Source organism: Cricetulus griseus, chromosome 3 (assembly GCF_003668045.3).
Source record: "Cricetulus griseus strain 17A/GY chromosome 3, alternate assembly CriGri-PICRH-1.0, whole genome shotgun sequence".
NCBI classification, from domain to species: Eukaryota; Metazoa; Chordata; class Mammalia; order Rodentia; family Cricetidae; genus Cricetulus; species Cricetulus griseus.
Genome location: NC_048596.1, coordinates 32,483,443 through 32,501,535, shown reverse-complemented (window position 1 = coordinate 32,501,535; position 18,093 = coordinate 32,483,443). Strand labels below are relative to the sequence as shown.

General features: G+C 39.1%; 1 protein-coding gene across 11 annotated transcripts in view; it reads right to left on the bottom strand.

Annotated features, from left to right (window-relative positions):
- The window catches only part of Spata6l (spermatogenesis associated 6 like), an 82,179-nt gene that overhangs the window by 51,874 nt on the left and 12,212 nt on the right, over positions 1–18,093 (bottom strand). For 10 of the 11 annotated variants that reach the window (XM_027406449.2, XM_027406452.2, XM_035441895.1 and 7 more), the window contains 4 exons: positions 12,922–12,963; positions 5,801–5,925; positions 2,755–2,832; positions 1,497–1,730 (listed from right to left, as the gene is read on the bottom strand). In XM_027406449.2, the coding sequence (XP_027262250.1) occupies positions 1,497–1,730; positions 2,755–2,832; positions 5,801–5,925; positions 12,922–12,963 (479 nt within the window). The remainder of the gene's footprint in view (positions 1–1,496; positions 1,731–2,754; positions 2,833–5,800; positions 5,926–12,921; positions 12,964–18,093) is intronic. The other variant, XM_027406447.2, reaches the window with a different exon arrangement.

Sequence of the window (18,093 nt, the reverse complement as noted above, 5' to 3'; positions counted from 1 at the left end):
AGGTGTCTTTAGCAAGACCAACAAAAAGAAAACAGCCATTTAGTATTTCTGTGTCTACGAATAGTTCTTATTTGCAGATTAGCTAATTGGAATTTTCCAGCCAGAAAGCTCAATTCTACCTACAAGTAAACTACACACAACCATCTCTATGGCACCTTGACTGAGACTTGCCCCATCTCACAGCCTGTATCAAATGCACAATCATAATTTCTGGTGACCCTAGTGAAAATATCAGCAATTTATCCATTGCTAACATTCTGAAGATAGCCACTAGCTAGAATGTGTGGTAGAGTTCATGAAGAGTCCAAAGTAACAGGAAATGTTAGTTTGCATCTGTCTGTCTGTCTGTCTGTCTGTCTGTCTATCTATCCATCCGTCCATCCAACCATCTATCTATAGTATAATTACAGCTTCATGGAAAACATAAAGGCTATTAATACAAAAACTGAAGACGTTAATCAAATTAATGATTTGTGGCTGGTTGTGTGTGTGTGTGTGTGTGTGTGTGTGTGTGTGTGTGTGTGTGTGTGTGTAACTCAATAGCTCAACTTTTCCTGAAACACTCTATGTAATCCAGGCTAGCCTCAAACTCATGGTAATCCCCCTGTCTTAGTCTCCCAAGTGCTGGATTGCAAGGGCATATCACCACATCTGACTTTAGATATTCTTTATATTACACTGATGAGCCAATGTGTAAACTTACTTTGAATGTCTCTGTTTTATAATACAGTAATTAAAAACAAATTTTTGCTGAGCGGTGGTGGCACACACCTTTAATCCCAGCACTCAGGAGGCAGAGGCAGGTGGGTCTCTGTGAGTTCGAGACCAGCCTGGTCTACAAGACCTAGTTCCAGGACAGCCTCCAAAGCCACAGAGAAACCCTGTCTCGAAAAAAAAAAGAAAGAAAGAAAGAAAGAAAGAAAGAAAGAAAGAAAGAAAGAAAGAAAGAAAAGAAAAAAGAAAAACAAAATTTCAAGACAACTAGGAGAACTACAGTGACTAACCACTGCCTCTGGTGACTAAGATTCAGATGGCTCCTTGAGTGAGGCCCATCACTGCTTTTTCCCCGCAGACACCCTGTCCCTGCTCAGCATTTGGCTGTTGAACACCAGTCTCACTGAGAAAGTGAAAACTTTTTCTTGAGTTGATGCACCTTATCAGTCAGCCTTTGATTAACATCTTCAATTTCTGGCAGTTTCAGACTCCTCTGAGTAATGATGAGTTCTCATCTACAGACGTCATACTCTATTAATACTGTTCAGAAATTAGAAATGGGATGATTGACATTTACTGAGCAAATTCCCTCTGTGATGCCTGTATAGACATATCCCAACAATGACACTGGAAAATGAACATCATTCAATGACAGCTACTATTCATTTGAATTCCCTCTTTGGTTACTGTTGCCCACTTGCATAGCTCAAAGCTTCTTTCTCCCACTGCTATCCACATCCTCCATGCAACAAGTTACCCTGAAAAAATCACTTTAAGCTCACATGTCTAACCACAAACGGAGGCTTTCTTTCTCCAGGGAGCCCGAAGCTTTTGCCAAAGTTCACTGGCGTCGGCTGGTGCGGGAGGAGACGTCTGGGAGATGATGGGGTGGGTACCCGGGACGAGTTGCCTTTGGGAAGTCGGTCGGGACTTTTCTCCTTTGGCTTCATCTTTCTGTAATTTGTGGGAGCTCTTTGTGATTTAAATAAAAGCCTTTGTGATTTACAGTTGTCTTCCTGAAAGCAGAAAACAAACAAACAGACAGAGATTTGCTGTGCTGTTTCTTTTTGTTAGGCCTTGACCATGCTTAGAAGGCACTTGGCCCACTCCAGCCAAAAATATTCTTTTGATTGGAAAAAAGATGATAATTCTGTCAATTAATCCAGTAATTAATTGAACATTTATAAACTATGACAGAAGACTGCCTCAGATTTATAAAACAAAACTTCAAAGAAAGGTATTTGTTTACTTAATCTACCACTTAGCTTAACATATTTTAAGTAATAACAGCCAGCTTTATTTGTATTAGGGGAAACTTTGAAAATGGCAGATACACACAGACATATTCCAAGCACAGGTTTTTATAGACACGGAGAAGCATAAATGGCATATATAATTGGGTCCAACCATTTCACTTCAAAGAATTTACTGAAAGTAATCAAGTACTGATATGTGTACAGCAATGAGAGCATTTCTAATAGTTTAGGGAAGGTGCTGTTCTTTAGAGACAGGGTCTCACCATGTAGCCTCAGCTGCCCTTCAACAGTAGCAAGCTCCCACATCAGCATCCCCAGAGCTAAGATTCCATATGTGTGTCACCATGACCAGCTTAAAATGGTTTTAAAAATTAAAAACTAGCTGTCTTGGCGAATAAACGATCATCTTAGCTGAAATCCCACCTCAGCTCTATGACACTGTAGCAAAGACTGACGGCTCCTTTTCCTTCATCCAGCTGTTCTGATTGGTTGGTCTGTGGTGGGGGGGGTGGGGCAGGGGGCTAATGGTCTCCCATGCTGTTTGACACCATCAGTTAACCATCGTTCACTTGAACACCACCACTCCTAAGACACAGCAAACATACTGTAATGGGACAGGCTGAGCAAATGGTTTGAACACAGAAATCAAACCCAGCAAAAACTGCCCAGGTTTCTGTATGTTCAGTTTCATTTAAACTCAGCAAACTGAATTCAAACTAAGAGTCTTTAAATTGTGGTAAGAGGCTCTTGTCATTTCTGTCATTGTCCCTTTAACTATACTTACAAAAAATCTGTTGCTAAGCGGGCACATGCATTCTCGGATGGCTGTCCTTGTAGAAAACTCTAGTTTGGGAGCAATACCCTAAAAAACAAGGCAGCATGAAGAGAAGCAAATTAAATTACTAGAAATAATTCTCTTGCCCATCTCATCTTCACTGGAAACCCACTAAGAACCCAAATGTCCTTCTGTGGTCCGCATAATCAGAATATTTTCTTGACGTCAGAAGAGCTGATGTGTACACTGTACTGACTGAGGTCTAAGTCAACTTGGTATATACACTCATACTCCTAACACAGTTCTGTGAAGGGGGTCCTAATGAAAATTTTCTTTTGACATGATAGCTTACATAGCCTGTCAGGCTGGCTTCGGCATAGCTGGTAATTGGATCTAGGCATCTGGGTTCCAATGTCCATGCTGTTAACTACTCTGTTAGCTGTTCTGTCTAAAATACAGGAGTGTGGAAATTAGGTTATTAAAGAGGAACAGGTAGAGGGTCTTCTTCCCTACCTACTTGCCTTGGAAAACTTGGCTTTCATCTTATATCAAGCATTTATATTCATCAGGTCTATTCTCAAACTGTTTTATTAACTGCTATATGTCTATTTTGGTGTGGTGTTTTATCATCTAAATGACTGTTGAAGTCTAAAGTGAAGTAAACCACAATGTATGGGAATACAAAGAAAAACGCCACCATAGTGGATAAAATCAATCTAATTGCTAATGAACTGATAAGTCACAGTAAGCAGATGAATGGTTTGCCTGACCTACTTAGGTCATGCATCTCATTTTCTACAGCTGTAATAGAAACCAAGAAGAGTGAACTCAAATAAATCCAAGAGAATTAGTATCATGTTTGTGGCTAAGAGTATAAACCCCAAAGAACAAGAGTTCCTGTTCTTCGAGCCCAGGTACATTTCTGATACACAGCAGCTCCATTCCATATGATGAGGAAAGGAACAGTTGTCCCTCCCCAGGATGGCAGAACAAAACAACCCATGTTATGAGCTCAGCACACACCATGCACACCAACTGACACTGAAACTCTGGCAAGTGGCTCAGTTTTGATTTGTGAAATGTTTCAGAGGAATTGAACCACTCTATCTTTTTATCTATCTATCAAATTGTTCATAGAGTCTGATAAACTCAATTACAAGAATTGATATCCATGTGTGAAGGCATTTCAATGCATTTTAAAGGTTTTTCCTGACAATCACCTTCATTTATAAATAACTACAAATACACTGGGCGTTGGTGGTGCATGCCTTTAATCCCAGCACTCGGGAGGCAGAGACAGGTGGATCTCTGTGAGTTCGAGGCCATCCTGGTCTACAGAGCGAGTTCCAGGACAGCCTCCAAAGCAATACAGAGAAACCCTGTCTCGGAAAAAAAACCAAAATAGATAGATAGATAGATAGATAGATAGATAGATAGATAGATAGAGATAACTACAAATACAACTTCATATCCAATAATCTTTGTATTCATGCCCAGAATATTCAACATGTGACACTTGAGGAAAAGAAAGTGTTTCTCCTTGTTTTGATTTTAAAGATGGCTTTTATTTAACAGGGAATTTGAGGAAAACAAAGTTAATGTGAGAGTTTCCTCAGGCTGGTTCATTCCCATTAACTTTTATTCCCTTTTAGGTTCTGTAGGGCAACACGCCAATAATTGAAGTAATAAAGGTTAGCATCTCACAGGTACCATGGACTTAAGTGATAGATGAAGGTGATGTTGGAGAAAGATAAAGAGTGGTTTTAGGAATATTTGCCAGACCCCTTAAGACAACAAAGAGGGCTTAAAGTTATAGGTATTTGGGATTCTGATTAGGATAACTTTCGATGAATGTTGACGTTTGGCTTACATATCCATCATCAGAAGCATTGAAGGGACAATTGCACCCTTGAAGAGAACTCTCAGCAGGTTGGGGACAGCTACACTTCTCTACATGATAAGACAGGAAATCACAGTGTAGAAACAGAAAGCCTACGTGTTAATTATGCTTTTTATAATTCACAAACATGTGGCCCTTAAAGGGGAGGTCATCTAAAAGACATAAAAATTCACTAAAAAAAAAAAAAAGTGGTTGTTTCAAAGACAGAAATCATAGACCATAATATCAAATGAATGTCTTGAGTCTGTGCTGTGGAATAATCCTTCTGCATACTGTGAAAGTGTGTTGCTCTCATTGTTAATAAAAAGCTGATTGTCCTATAGTTGGGCAGGAAGAGACTGGGAGAGACAGCCTAACTAGGAGAATTCTGGGAAGAAGAGAGGAGTCTGGAGTCACCAGCAGATGCAGGGAGAAGCAAGATGGGCATGCTGTACTGAGAAAAGGTACCAAGCCACAAGGCAAAGCATAGATAAGAAATATGGGCTAGTTGAAAATATGAGTTAGCTAATAACAAGCCTGAGCTATTTGCTGAGCATTTATAAGTAATATAAGCCTCAGTGTGTTAGCTGCAGGACAGGAAAACTCCATCAACAAGTTTGGATTCAGATAAATGGCACCAAACAGGTTATTAGCTGCCTATCTGCTGCACCATGCATGGTTCCTCAACAACATTGGCCTCTATCAGTTCCCCTCTGCTAAAGCAGAACTGATTGACAATATCAGCCTTGGCTAATTTGCAAATTAGGAAGAGAATAACTAAAAATGTAGAAAGTTGAAGGTATAAAACAAATGCGAGATAATATTATTTCTGTCATTACTCTATTTAGTAAAAACAGCTATGACCAAACAGACCTTTCTGTCAATCTGCAATAAGAAGTAGTTGAAAGAGGAACCTTTTATGATATCATGTGACAACTGACTATGGCAATGATATAGTTTAGTTAGATAATAAAACTTTTGGCTCTTATTGTATCAATAGTGGAAATCGGTATAGTTTGGTATCATGATCTGAGCATCTGACCATAGATGAAAACAGAACTGAGGTAACTAAGCAAGACAAAGCTACCTGCCTAAGATCAACCCTGTCAGGAATAAAATGTTCAAGCCCCAAAAATTTCTCTCCCTGTAGAAGCCCAAGTGGGGAGGGTCACTCACTGGAAAGCCTATTGCTGTCTTCATGAGCACCTCTCTATCCAAGCCAAGGTGTAAAGATGTCAGCTTGGGCTCAGGGAATAGAAAATTGCGTGTGTTTTCTTCATAGTAGGCCAGCTCTTCCCATACTAGAAGGAAAAGAGAAAAAGCATAAGTGAATGTACTCTACACCCTTCGAGTTTCACAAAATAGATACTCAGATGGTGTGCTGGTTAGTTTTTTGTCAACTTGACACGATCTATAGTCATCTGAGAGGAGGGAACATGAACTGAGAAAATGCCTCCTTGAGACTGTGCTATAGGCAAGCCTGTAGTGCATTTTCAATTGGTGATTGATGTGGGAGCGCCTACCCCTTTGTGGGTAGTACCACTCCTGGGCTGGTGGTCCTGGGTTCTATAACAAACTGAACACGCTATGGAGAGAAAGCCAATAAGCAGCACTCCTACATGGCCTCTGTATCGGCTCCTGCCTCCAGGTTCATGTCCTGACTTCCTTTTAGGATGAACAATGATGTGGAAATGTAAGCCAAATGAAGCCTTTCTTCTGCAAGGTGCTTTGGTGTTTCATCACAGCCAGTAACCCTAACTAAGACCAATGGTGTCAGAGAGGGCACTTGAGTCAAACTAGATATTTTGAACCTAGCATTTGTTATTCAAAAATAAGTTAATTTCTATTACTTTTTATCTTGTGGATAATTTACCTCATGGATAGTCTTCTTGAAAAAAAATGGAAGGTTGCTATACAAAATTGAACAAAATAAATCTATCCATCTGCCCATCCATCCTTTCCTTCACCAAATATATATTGAAGATAAATTTTGAGTCAGACCCTGAAAGCAGACAGGAATGAGGCCAACACAATCATGCTCACACAAAGCTTATAGTTTAAGTGGGCTCTGTATGTTTGGGCACAGGGGTGCCAGTAGCTCAGAGAGCAAGCAGACTTCTTGGCAAGATGGTATCAACCTAGTGATGATTTAGACATATGTTAAGATCATTTACAAGAAGGAATCAGCAATGCTTCAATGTCCTGTGGAGCTCAAGACACTCCCACATATTTTTTTCTACCATGCATGGCTTTCTAATGTCTTACTAGACATTTCTTTAGGTTAAAAATAATCTAATGATCATCTGAGCCTGGGACTTAAAGCTATACTACAAAGAACTTTTTGTATGATTTTATAATACACTGACTTTTCTAGACATGTGGGTATTGTACAAATAAAAGAACAATTTTGTTTTTTTCTTGTTTGGGTTTCTACTAAGCCTATTTGACATTTTGAAAATCATATCACATTTAAATACATCATTATTCCCAGTGTTATATTCTAAAATGCATCCTGTTTCATTATAATGCAAACAGTGGAGGCCCAACTCATGCAACAAGCACTCTATTAAGAACTGGAAAATGGCCATTTGTGTGATATTTTGGGCACAAATCTAGTTTCATTCTGCCCTTATCCTGAGAACTTGAGTGAAGTTGAATTTCAAGTCTATTTCAAAATAGACTAATTTTGTGGAGGGAATGTCAAGACAGGAGAAGATGCATATTGGTAGTGAGAACAGTGAGAAAGCACTTGTAATCATTAAAGAGATGATCCCTGAGGAGAAACAACCTACATGCACTGAGACAACAGGCTGGGTGCCCCAAGGGCAAAACCCCACTCACGGTAAAAGTTCTCTTAGGAAGATTCAAACATAACTGAGGGAAGAAAGCCTAAACTGAATAGGTTCCTTACTCCTTGAAGTAAGAAATAGTCCTAGGGGAATATTTCCCAGGATCGTCACATTTAAGTTGATACAGCTATAGTCCAAGAGAACCATGCTTCATCTTGAGCTGGCTGTAATACTTGGAAATGTCATCCATATACTATTGGTTTTAGAGTCAAGAAAGATGCCAGACTGAAGGTGTCATGAAATCTTGTTCCATAGTTTCAGAGAATGTCTGAGTCCAGTAAATGTGTGGTAGAGTCAGAGTCCCTTGCAAGGAGGCCTTGAGAGGCCACTGTGTCAAACTGTGCAGATGAAGCTGTAAATGTGGAGACTGTGTTCCAATGAAAATGCCAAGATACTGGAGAGGCCATGACTGTAGCACACCCACCAAGAGTTACTGTGGGCATGGAGTGGAATCAGACCAACAGAGAACTTACATGAGTTACAGGTTGCATATCTAGAGGGATGGGGCTACCCAAGCCCTTTGGAGCACAACCAGTTTTATCATGTGCCAGATGCTGGACATGGAGCTGCAGAGTTTGATGTTTTCCCTGCTGGATTTTGGTCTCACTTTGATCATTCCTTCCCATACTCTGATTCTTCCACTTTTGAAATGTGGATGTTCATTTTGTGTCATTCTATGTTGGAAATGTACAACTTGTTTTTTTTATTTTATAGGGACTCACAGTTTAGAGATTGCCTTGAGTCTCACATAGACTTTTATAGTTTTGGAATTATTAAAGACAAAGGAAACTTTTGAAGATGGATTGTGCCATATTATGAGATGAACTTGAGACTTTGGGGACAAGGGATGGAAGATTATGATTCAAAGTGATACATTAAGGTGGACCTGAAGAGACTCAGTGATTAAGACAACTTCCTACTTTTCCAGAGGACCTCAATTTAGTTCCCAGCACTCATGTTGGGTGTCTCACAACTGCCTATAACTCCACCTCAAGAGGAATAGACCATCTTTTAGCCTTCACAGGCTCCCATACATCCATAGCATATATTTACACAGAAACACATATATTCATAAATAAAAATAATGAATTTTTAAATGATATGCTTAAAGGACTGGAGAGATTGCTCAGAGATTAAGAGCACTGGTTAGTCTGCTTTTCTAGAGGTCCTGAGTTCCCAGAAACCACATAGTGGCTTTCAATCATCTACAATGGGATCCAATGCCCTGTTCTATTGTGCAAGAATACATGCAGACAAAGAATTCATATACATAAAATACATAAACAAGTAAACCTTTTTAAAGTGATGTATTTGGGTATCAAGTTGACTAGAGTGGAGTTGTGATGGTTAATCTTTATTGCCAACTTAATGAGACATAGAAGTATATGGGAGACTGGCATCTGGGCATGCCAGTGGGGTTAGGTTAATCGAGGTAGTAAGAGCCATACACTGTGGTTGGCACCATTCCCTGAGTTGGGATCCTTAACTATATAAAAAGAAGAAAGTAACACAAACACTTACTACTCTCTGCTTCTTGCCTATAGATGCAATGTGACCAGCTGACCCTATGACTTCCCTTCACTGATGAACTATAACCATGAATTGTAAGCCCCAATAAATCATTTCTTCCTGGGTGGCTTTTGTTAGAGATTTTATTACAACAGAAAGGTAAGATAAGACTGAAGCATGGTTATAAACTCGTTAGAAGGCTATCAAGTGTCTTAAAACCATCTCCAGAGTTAGATAATTTTTCAGTAACCCAAATGGTGGCCAATATGGAAATGTCAGCACATGATGAGATGTTACAGAGCCAAGGCAATAAATAATGAGAGTGCTCAGACTGCTAATTATATGAGCCAAGAAATGTGGCTGAAAGCACTCCGTGTTCTCAATCAGCTGATGACATAGACATTGACGTCATCAGTGCCAAAGGTGAAATCAGTGAATAGCCTCTTCCCCAAAGGGAAACAATGAGACTACAAAAACTGAAAATGTTAGGAATAGCACCAGTTTGAAAACTATCTTGCGTTTCTAGAGCATATGACAGTTAACACATGCTTCCTGGTAGAGTAGCTCATTGGGTTCTCTTTGAGACTGAGAGTTTAACATAGCTGTTGTCATAATGCCACATGGCAAAGTAGGAATTCAAAGCCATGTCTGTAGGCTGTCTTCCCTTACTGCCTTCTAGTGACCATTACTGACTGTAGTTGGAAACTGAGCTCTGACTCAGCACACAGGTGCCCAGGAAAGGGGGGTTTACAGTTGTACTGACTCTATATGATTTGCCAAAGAGAAAGTATCAGCTTAGGATGTTAATAAAAAGAAAGCACCAAGTGCATAGTCAAATAGTATTACACTGCCCCCCTGTGTCTGTCACTTTCTCACACCTTTGCAAACTGACAACCAGAGGCTGGTCTTCATTTATTGGGAGCAACGTCCCTGGCTCTCTTTAGTCACTACCATAAGCTACAAACAGAAATGAGCATCACTACTCATAGAAATGAGTATCTCTAATCTGATGGCCAAATGCCCTTTGACTGTGTGTCTGAAGATGCTGTGAAAAAAAAAAAAACACAAGAGTATACTGCCTACAGCAAAACAAAGAGGTAATGGGTTGGCGAGTAAAAGAACTAGTCTCTGAGAATTCAAAAACGGTACATCTGACCTTACATGCAACTTTAAGCAAATTTCTTTTAGCCAGTTAGTACCAAGGACCACCAATGCTGCCATATGCCACGTTCAGGTAATTAACTGATTAATATGCACAGTATCCGGCTCTGAGTGAAATTGTTATTTTCAATAACTCAAACTGAGTGCCACTAAAATCACAGTCTGAAATTGAAGGGCTATGGACAACAAGCAAGCAAGTACCACAAGTCTCCCATTTTGCATACGGTTAACTTTTGAGTTATAAACAGTTGTGAACAGCTGTAACTTGTGAGTTGTATGCATGCTGTCAGCTCAGATATTCCCCAGTCTTCACTTTCTAGCGGCTGTTCTTATAACCTCACAGATGGATATATGATCATCTGAAAGATCTGCAAATCCTAGCACTCAGCAGGGTGAGACAGGAGGGACCATGCGTTCAAAGTCAGCAATAATCCAAAACACGTACAATTCTGAAAAGTAAGTTTCAAAATGTATATATTCATTATATATATATATATATATATATATATATATATATATACACAGTATCCTATTATAGGACAGATAATTGTATATAGGTGCTGTGTGTTTTACTTTGGAGTTAGGTTTATATGCCAATACATTATATACTAATTGCATTTCTTAAAAAGTCTAAAAAAAATACATAGCAAATTGCCAATAAAGTATCTGTCAGGAATCATTAATTAATGGGTTCTTTTTTACTTTTAGTCTATCTAATCATGTCTTAGTTGAAATTTTTATATTGGGTGATTTTTTTAATTAGTACAAAATTAAGTAAGACCAAAATTAACATGCTCCTATTCTATTAACATAAAATCTAACTTGCCAGTTCACAGGGTTATATGCTTAAATATAAAATTGGGTCAAACAAGAAAAAAAAAACTTATGGAAAAAAACTCAATGGCCTGGTTTTAGCCTGTCAATTTTTTTTTTTTTTTTGTCTAGAAAAAAAAAAAAGCCATTCAGTAAGAATTTCTGAATAGCAGGAAGGAGGCATTGCTCTGTATTGTTGACCAAAACGAATAATTTTTGAATGGATAGACTCATCCTATTATATTCAAGTATCTTTTGGGGGGGGCGGAGGTTCGAGATAGGGTTTCTCTGTGGCTTTGGAGACTATCCTAGAACTAGCTCTTGTAGACCAGGCTGGTCTCGAACTCATACAGATCCACCTGCCTCTACCTTCCTAGTGCTGGGATTAAAGGTGTGCGCCACCAATGCCCGGCTTATATTCAAGTATCTATTCCTAGATTCACACCATAATCTGTAGATTAACACCGTGGTTACTTGGTGTCTTGTTTATCCTTGGATTGACACCATAACATTCAGATGCTTATCCCTGGATTTACACAGTAACACTTGAGTGTCATCCATAGTCCAAATTCAAGAATTTATCTTTGGATTCACACTAATATCTTAATGACTGTATCTAGATTCAGACTACAACATCTGTGTCCACGTTGAGAGCATTAATCCCCACATTCACACCATAATAGTTGAACATCTGTCTATATATTCACACCAAAATATTCAAGTGCCTATCCCTAGTTCACACTAAAATATCCAATTGCCTATCACTAGATTTACACTACAATAATTGGAGGGTCAATCCCTATATTCCTAGAGTGTTGCCTTCTTATCTGTTTCTAGGGCTACCTTTGCTAAAGAACCAAGAAGCAAGTCCCTAGCTCAACACCCCTTTCTGGGGCCCCTTTCCTGCCCCAGGGATCCAATTATGGGTAGATCCACAGCCTTCATAAAAGCCTGTGTGCAACCTGCCCCCTTTAGCTGAGATATCTTCTATCCAGGTCACTACTCTTTTCTCAGTAACTCTCAGGGGGAAAAAAAGTCCATTTGAGGAAATATCAAAATGGTGCAATGAAAAGGAGAAATGCATTCAAACTGATCAGAACTGATTAAAGACTTCAATAAAAATATTATAAATTTATAACAAAGGGAAATGCTTACATCCAGACCTCATTCTGCAGTCAATCAAGAACAATGACCAGAAGGAAAAAAATTGAGGCTTCTAAGAAGGAAAATTTAAATTGAGGATTACACATCACATCTAAAAAATAAGGGGTATTAAATATGATTAAAATATATATAAACTATTGTACAATTCAAATGTAATAAATTCAAATGATAATGCCCAGCTTAGCCAAGACATGAGGCACAGGCATGCTCTACTGGGATCCAGTTTGTCCCAGGCTCACAAAGCATAGGTCAGTCTGGGAATTCTACTCTGTAAATATACTAAAAGAGGAATAAATAATAATTTTCATGGTTATGTGAAAGACAAAAAACATAAATAACAATTTGGTAATAATAATACTTTGGAAATAGCTATTAAAAATGACAAACACATTAACTCTGGTAACAAAGTAAAGAAAACCCAAAATACTATATATTCACATTGTTCATACTCTGTAAAGACACACAAGTAGCAGGTGATGGGAATGTATGCTGAGGCGAGAAGGCTATGAACTCGCAGTCAGCCTAAGTGATTCAGTGAGACTTTGCCTCAAAATTAAAGCCATTTTTAAAAAGTCTAGGGTGTAGTGCTTATCTAACATGCATGAGGTCCTGGGTTCAGTCCTCAGGAATACATACACACACATTAATGAAATTCTTTATACCTATCAAAGATGATGGTATAGAGTATACACTAGAAATGATTCAGTCATAAAGAAAACGGAAATCCGTCCCCATTCTTTCATGTCAAAATCCTTCAAAGTAAAATTGTTAAGTTTAGAAGTATGTTTACAGGCATATTACCTGGAGACACTAGCTGTATCAATTCAAACCTGGTTAGGAAACCTAAAAATGAAAAAAACAAAGAAGAAACAAGACATTTTAATAGTTCAGAAAAATTGTCTGTTTCTTAATATATGCTAAAGTAAACTACTGCATCTCATTTACACTATTGATAAAATAATAAAGTTGCCCCCATGTACAGAGTCTTAACTATTTTTTAAGCAACTTCAGACAGACAACAGTTACAAAGTACTCACATCTGTGCTAACATGCACTCTTTTCTCTTTATGCTCTAAACAATGCAGAATAACACCTCTAGGCAGTATATAATACAGAGATAATCTCAATTATGTGGGATATACACACATGCACACATACACATATTCATGCATAGCTACAGGCAAATTCTACATCATTTTAATTATGGCCCTTGAGCACCTATGTACTTTGGTATGTGTGGAAGTCCTGGAACCATTTTTCTAAGGACACCAAAGAACCAAAGAACACATATAATTTAAAATAAGTGTCATGGCAACAATGAAACAGATTTTCATAAAATGAGGGAGTGGAGCAAAGATGAATGAGCTACAAATTTAGCTTTTTACTTCCTAAAAAGTATATAATATTTTGTCTCTTAAATGAAAGATGGCTGTGTCAAGAGAGCATACGGGCCCTTTCTTCATCTGCCCTGCTCAGGGACACCTGAGGCCAAGGGGCCCCTCACAGCGGATCCCAATTTGGTGGGATCCAACACACCCAGAGACTGCCAAGGCCCCCGGTACCAGTCCTGCCTCCATCCACGAGAAGAGGAGAGACATCGGAGTATTGGATCTGTTTGCCCCTACCAGAAGGGAACCTTGGCTGTACCCACCAGGAGAGGAACAGACTCCTTCTACACCCACCAGAAGAAAGGATGAGAAGAAGACAATATAAAAACACATTCAACAACAGAAAAACCAATATGACACCACCAGAGTCTAGGGACCTTACACCAGCAAAACCTGAACATCACCACGCAGATGAAGCAGAAGAGAATGACCTTAAAAACATCTTCATGAGCCCTCCGCCAGACTGACCCCTACCAAGATGAGTGTACCCTCTGCTCTTGCCTACTCCTGCCCAAAATCCCATTCACCCCAGATCTCTCTGGGCCTGTGTCTGCTTGGAGTGGACACGCCCAGCCAGGGAGGAGCTCCCTGAGCCTGGAAATACCTCACTCTTCCTTCCCCCTCCTCTGGTCTGACCCCTACCAAGGCCTGACCCCTACCAAGTGAGGAGACTACCAGGAGAGGCAAGACCATCCAGAGCTGCAGACATTGAAGTCTTGGCCCACACACACCACCCAGTGACAAGAGGAGATAGAGAGACCCCACCTGCACCCAGAATCTAGGGACTCCGCACCAGCAAGATCTAAAAAGCCCAACACAGAAGATGCAGAAGAGATGGACCTCAGAAATTATCTTAAGAAGATGATTGAGACCTTTAAAGAGGAAGCAAGAAAATTCCTTAAAGAAATAGAAGAAAAACCAAGCAAAAAATTACATGAGGCTGAGCCCTCTGCCTGCCACCGGAGAGAGGGAGAGACCCCACCTGCACTCACTGGAAGAAGGGATGGGAAGAAGACAGAATAAGAACACACTCAACATCAGAAAGACCAATATGACACCACCAGAATCTAGGGACTCCACACTAGCAAGATCTGAAAAGCCCAACACAGAGGATAAAGAAAAGATGGACCTCAAAAATTATCTTAGGAAGATCATTTTTTAGAGGAAACAAGAAAATCCATTAAAGAAATAGAAGAAAAAACAAGCAAAAAGTTACATGAAATGGAGGAAAAGACAAACCAAAAAATTCAAGAAGTAAACAACTTTCTTAAAGAATCTAAAGAAAGCCAAGAAAAAAATAACCAAACAAGTGAAGGAAGCTCTTGAAACAGTTCAAGCTAAGAAAGCTGAAATAGACACAATAAACAAAATGAGGCGATGCTGGAAATAGAAAGGCTGGATAAAGGATCAGGAACTAAAGATGTGAGTATAACCAATAGAATTCAAGAGATGGAAAAGAGAATCTCAGTTGTTGAAGATTCGCTAGAGGATATACAGTCATGACCAAAGAAAATCTCAAGTCCAACAAATGCCTAACAAAATATCCAGGAAATATGGGACACCGTGAAAAGGCCAAACCTAAGAATAATAGGTATAGAAGAAGGTGAAAAAATAGAGCTCAAAGGTACAGAAAACATATTCAATAAAATCATAGAAGAAAACTTCCCCCAGCCTACAGAAGGATATGCCTATGAAAGTACAAGAAGCTTACAGAACAACAAACAGACTGGACCACAAAAAAGAAGTCCCCTCACCACATAATAATCAAAACAACAAACCTACAGAATAAAGAGAAAATATTAAGAGCATCAAAGGAAAAGGGCCAAGTAACATATAAAGGCAGACGTATCAGAATCACAACTGAATTCTCAATGGAAACTTTGAAAGCCAGAAGGTCCTGGATAGATATTCTACAAACACTAAGGGAGCATGGATGCCAACCCAGATTACTGTACCCAGCAAAGCTTTCAATCACTATAGATGGAGAAAACAACATATTCCATGACAAAACCAGACTTAAACAATACATATCCACAAAACCAGCACTACAGAAAGTTCCAGAAGAAAAACTCCAACCCAACAAAGATAACTACACGCGCAAAAACATAGGCAATAGATAATCCAATTTTACCAAACACGAAAAGAAACACGAGGGCAAAATACACACACAATGATACCACCAACAATGAATCCAAAACAAACAAGAACCTAATATCCCTCAATGTCAATGTTCTTAACCTGCCCATAAAAAGATACAGGCTAACAGAATGGATACAAAGACAGAAGCCATCCTTCTGCTGTATACAAGAAACACACCTCAACTTCAAAGACAGGTGTTACCTCAGAGTAAAGGGTTGGGAAAAGATTTTCCAATCAAATGGGCCCAAGAAACAAGCTGGTGTAGCAATCCTAACACCTAACAAATTAGACTTCAAACTAAAATCAATCAAATAAGATGAAGAAGGGCATTTCATACTCATCACAGGAGAAATCCACCAGGATGAAGTCTCAATCCTGAACATCTATGCCCCAAATACAAAGGCACCCTCATTTGCAAAAGAAACATTACTAAAGCTCAAACCACGCATAAAACCACACACACTTATAGTAGGAGACTTAAACACCCCACTTTCACCACCAGACAGGATCACCAGACAGAAACTTAACAAAGAAACAAAGGATCTAACAGAAGTTATGACCCAACTGGGTTTAACAGGTATCTATAAAACATTCCATCCAAACACAAAAGAATATACCTTCTTCTCAGCACCACATGGCACCTTCTCTAAAATTGACCACATAGTTGGCAATAAAGCAAACCTCCACAGATACAAAAGAATTGAAACAACCCCCTGTATCTTATCAGATCACCATGCTTTAAAGTTAGAATTCGACAGCAATACAAATAGCAGAAAACCTACAAACTCGTGGAAATTGAATAGCCCCCAATTGCACCATTCCTGGGTTGAGGAAGAAATAAAAAAAAAGAAAGAAATTAAAGACTTCCTAGAATTTAATGAAAATGTGGACACTCTGAAAGCAGTGCTAAGAGGAAAGTTCATAGCACTAAGTGCCCACATGAAGAAACTGGAGAAGAGTCATCCTAGAGAATTGACAGAACAACTGAAAGCTTTAGAGCACAAAGAAGCAAACTCACCACGTAGGAGTAGATGCCAGGAAATAATCAAACTGAGGGCTGAAATCAATAAAGTAGAAACTAGGAAAACATTACATAGAATCAATGAAACAAAGAGTTGGTTCTTTGAGAAGACCAACAAGATAGACAAACCTCTATCCAAACTAACCAAAAGGCAGAGAGAGAGCATGCTAATTAACAAAATCAGAAACGAAAAGGGGGATATAACAACGGACACTGAGGAAATCCAGAGAATCATCAGGTCATACTTTGAAAACCTGTACTCCACAAAATTCGAAAATCTAAAGGAAATGAACAATTTCCTGGATAGATATCACTTACCAAAATTAAACCAAGAACAGATAAGCAATTTAAATCGACCTATAATCCCTAATGAAATAGAAGCAGTCATTAAAAGCCTCCCAACCAAAACAAGCCCAGGGCCAGATGGCTTCACTGCAGAATTCTACCAGAAGTTCAAACAAGAGCTAATACAAGTACTCCTCAAATTGTTCCACACAATAGAAGCAGAAGGGACATTGCCAAACTCTTTTTACGAGGCTACAATCACTTTGATACCCAAACCACACAAAGATACAACTAAAAAAGAGAACTACAGACCAATATCCCTCATGAACATTGATGCAAAAATACTCAACAAAATATTGGCAAATCGAACCCAAGAACACATCAGAAAAATCATCCAGTATGATCAAGTAAGTTTCATCCCAGGGACGCAAGGATGGTTCAACATACGAAAATCCATCAATGTAATCCACCATATAAACAAACTGAAAAAGAAAAACCACATGATCATCTCACTAAATGCTGAAAAGCCTTTGACAAAATCCAACATCGCTTCCTGATAAAGATATTGGAGAGAACAGGAATAACAGGAACATACCCCTCAACATAATAAAAGCAATATACAGGAGGGATGAGGAGGACATGAGGGATTAGGAAGGTTGAGTTGGGGGAAGAATTGAAGAAAACAAGATAAGAGATAACGTAATAGAGACATTGTAGGTTTAAAGAGAAATCAGGCACTAGGGAAATGTCTGGAGAGCTACAAAGATGACACCAAATAACAATCTAAGCAACAGAGGAGAGGCTACCTCAAATGCCCCCCCCATAATGAGATTGATGACTAACTTATATGTCATCCTATAGCCTTCATCCAGCAGCTTATGGAAGTAGAAGCAGACACCCATAAATAAACACTGAACTGAACTGGAATCCAGTTGCAGAGGAGGAGGAGTGATAAGACCAGGCTGGTGAAACCCACAGAAACAGCTGATCTGAACAAGGGAGAGCTCTTGGTCCACAGACTGATAGCTGGGAAACCAGCATGGGACTGATCCAGACTCCATGAACGTAGGTGTCACAGAGGAGACTTTAGAAATCTATTGGGCCCTTTGTAGTAGATCAGTACTTATCCCTAGTATAGGA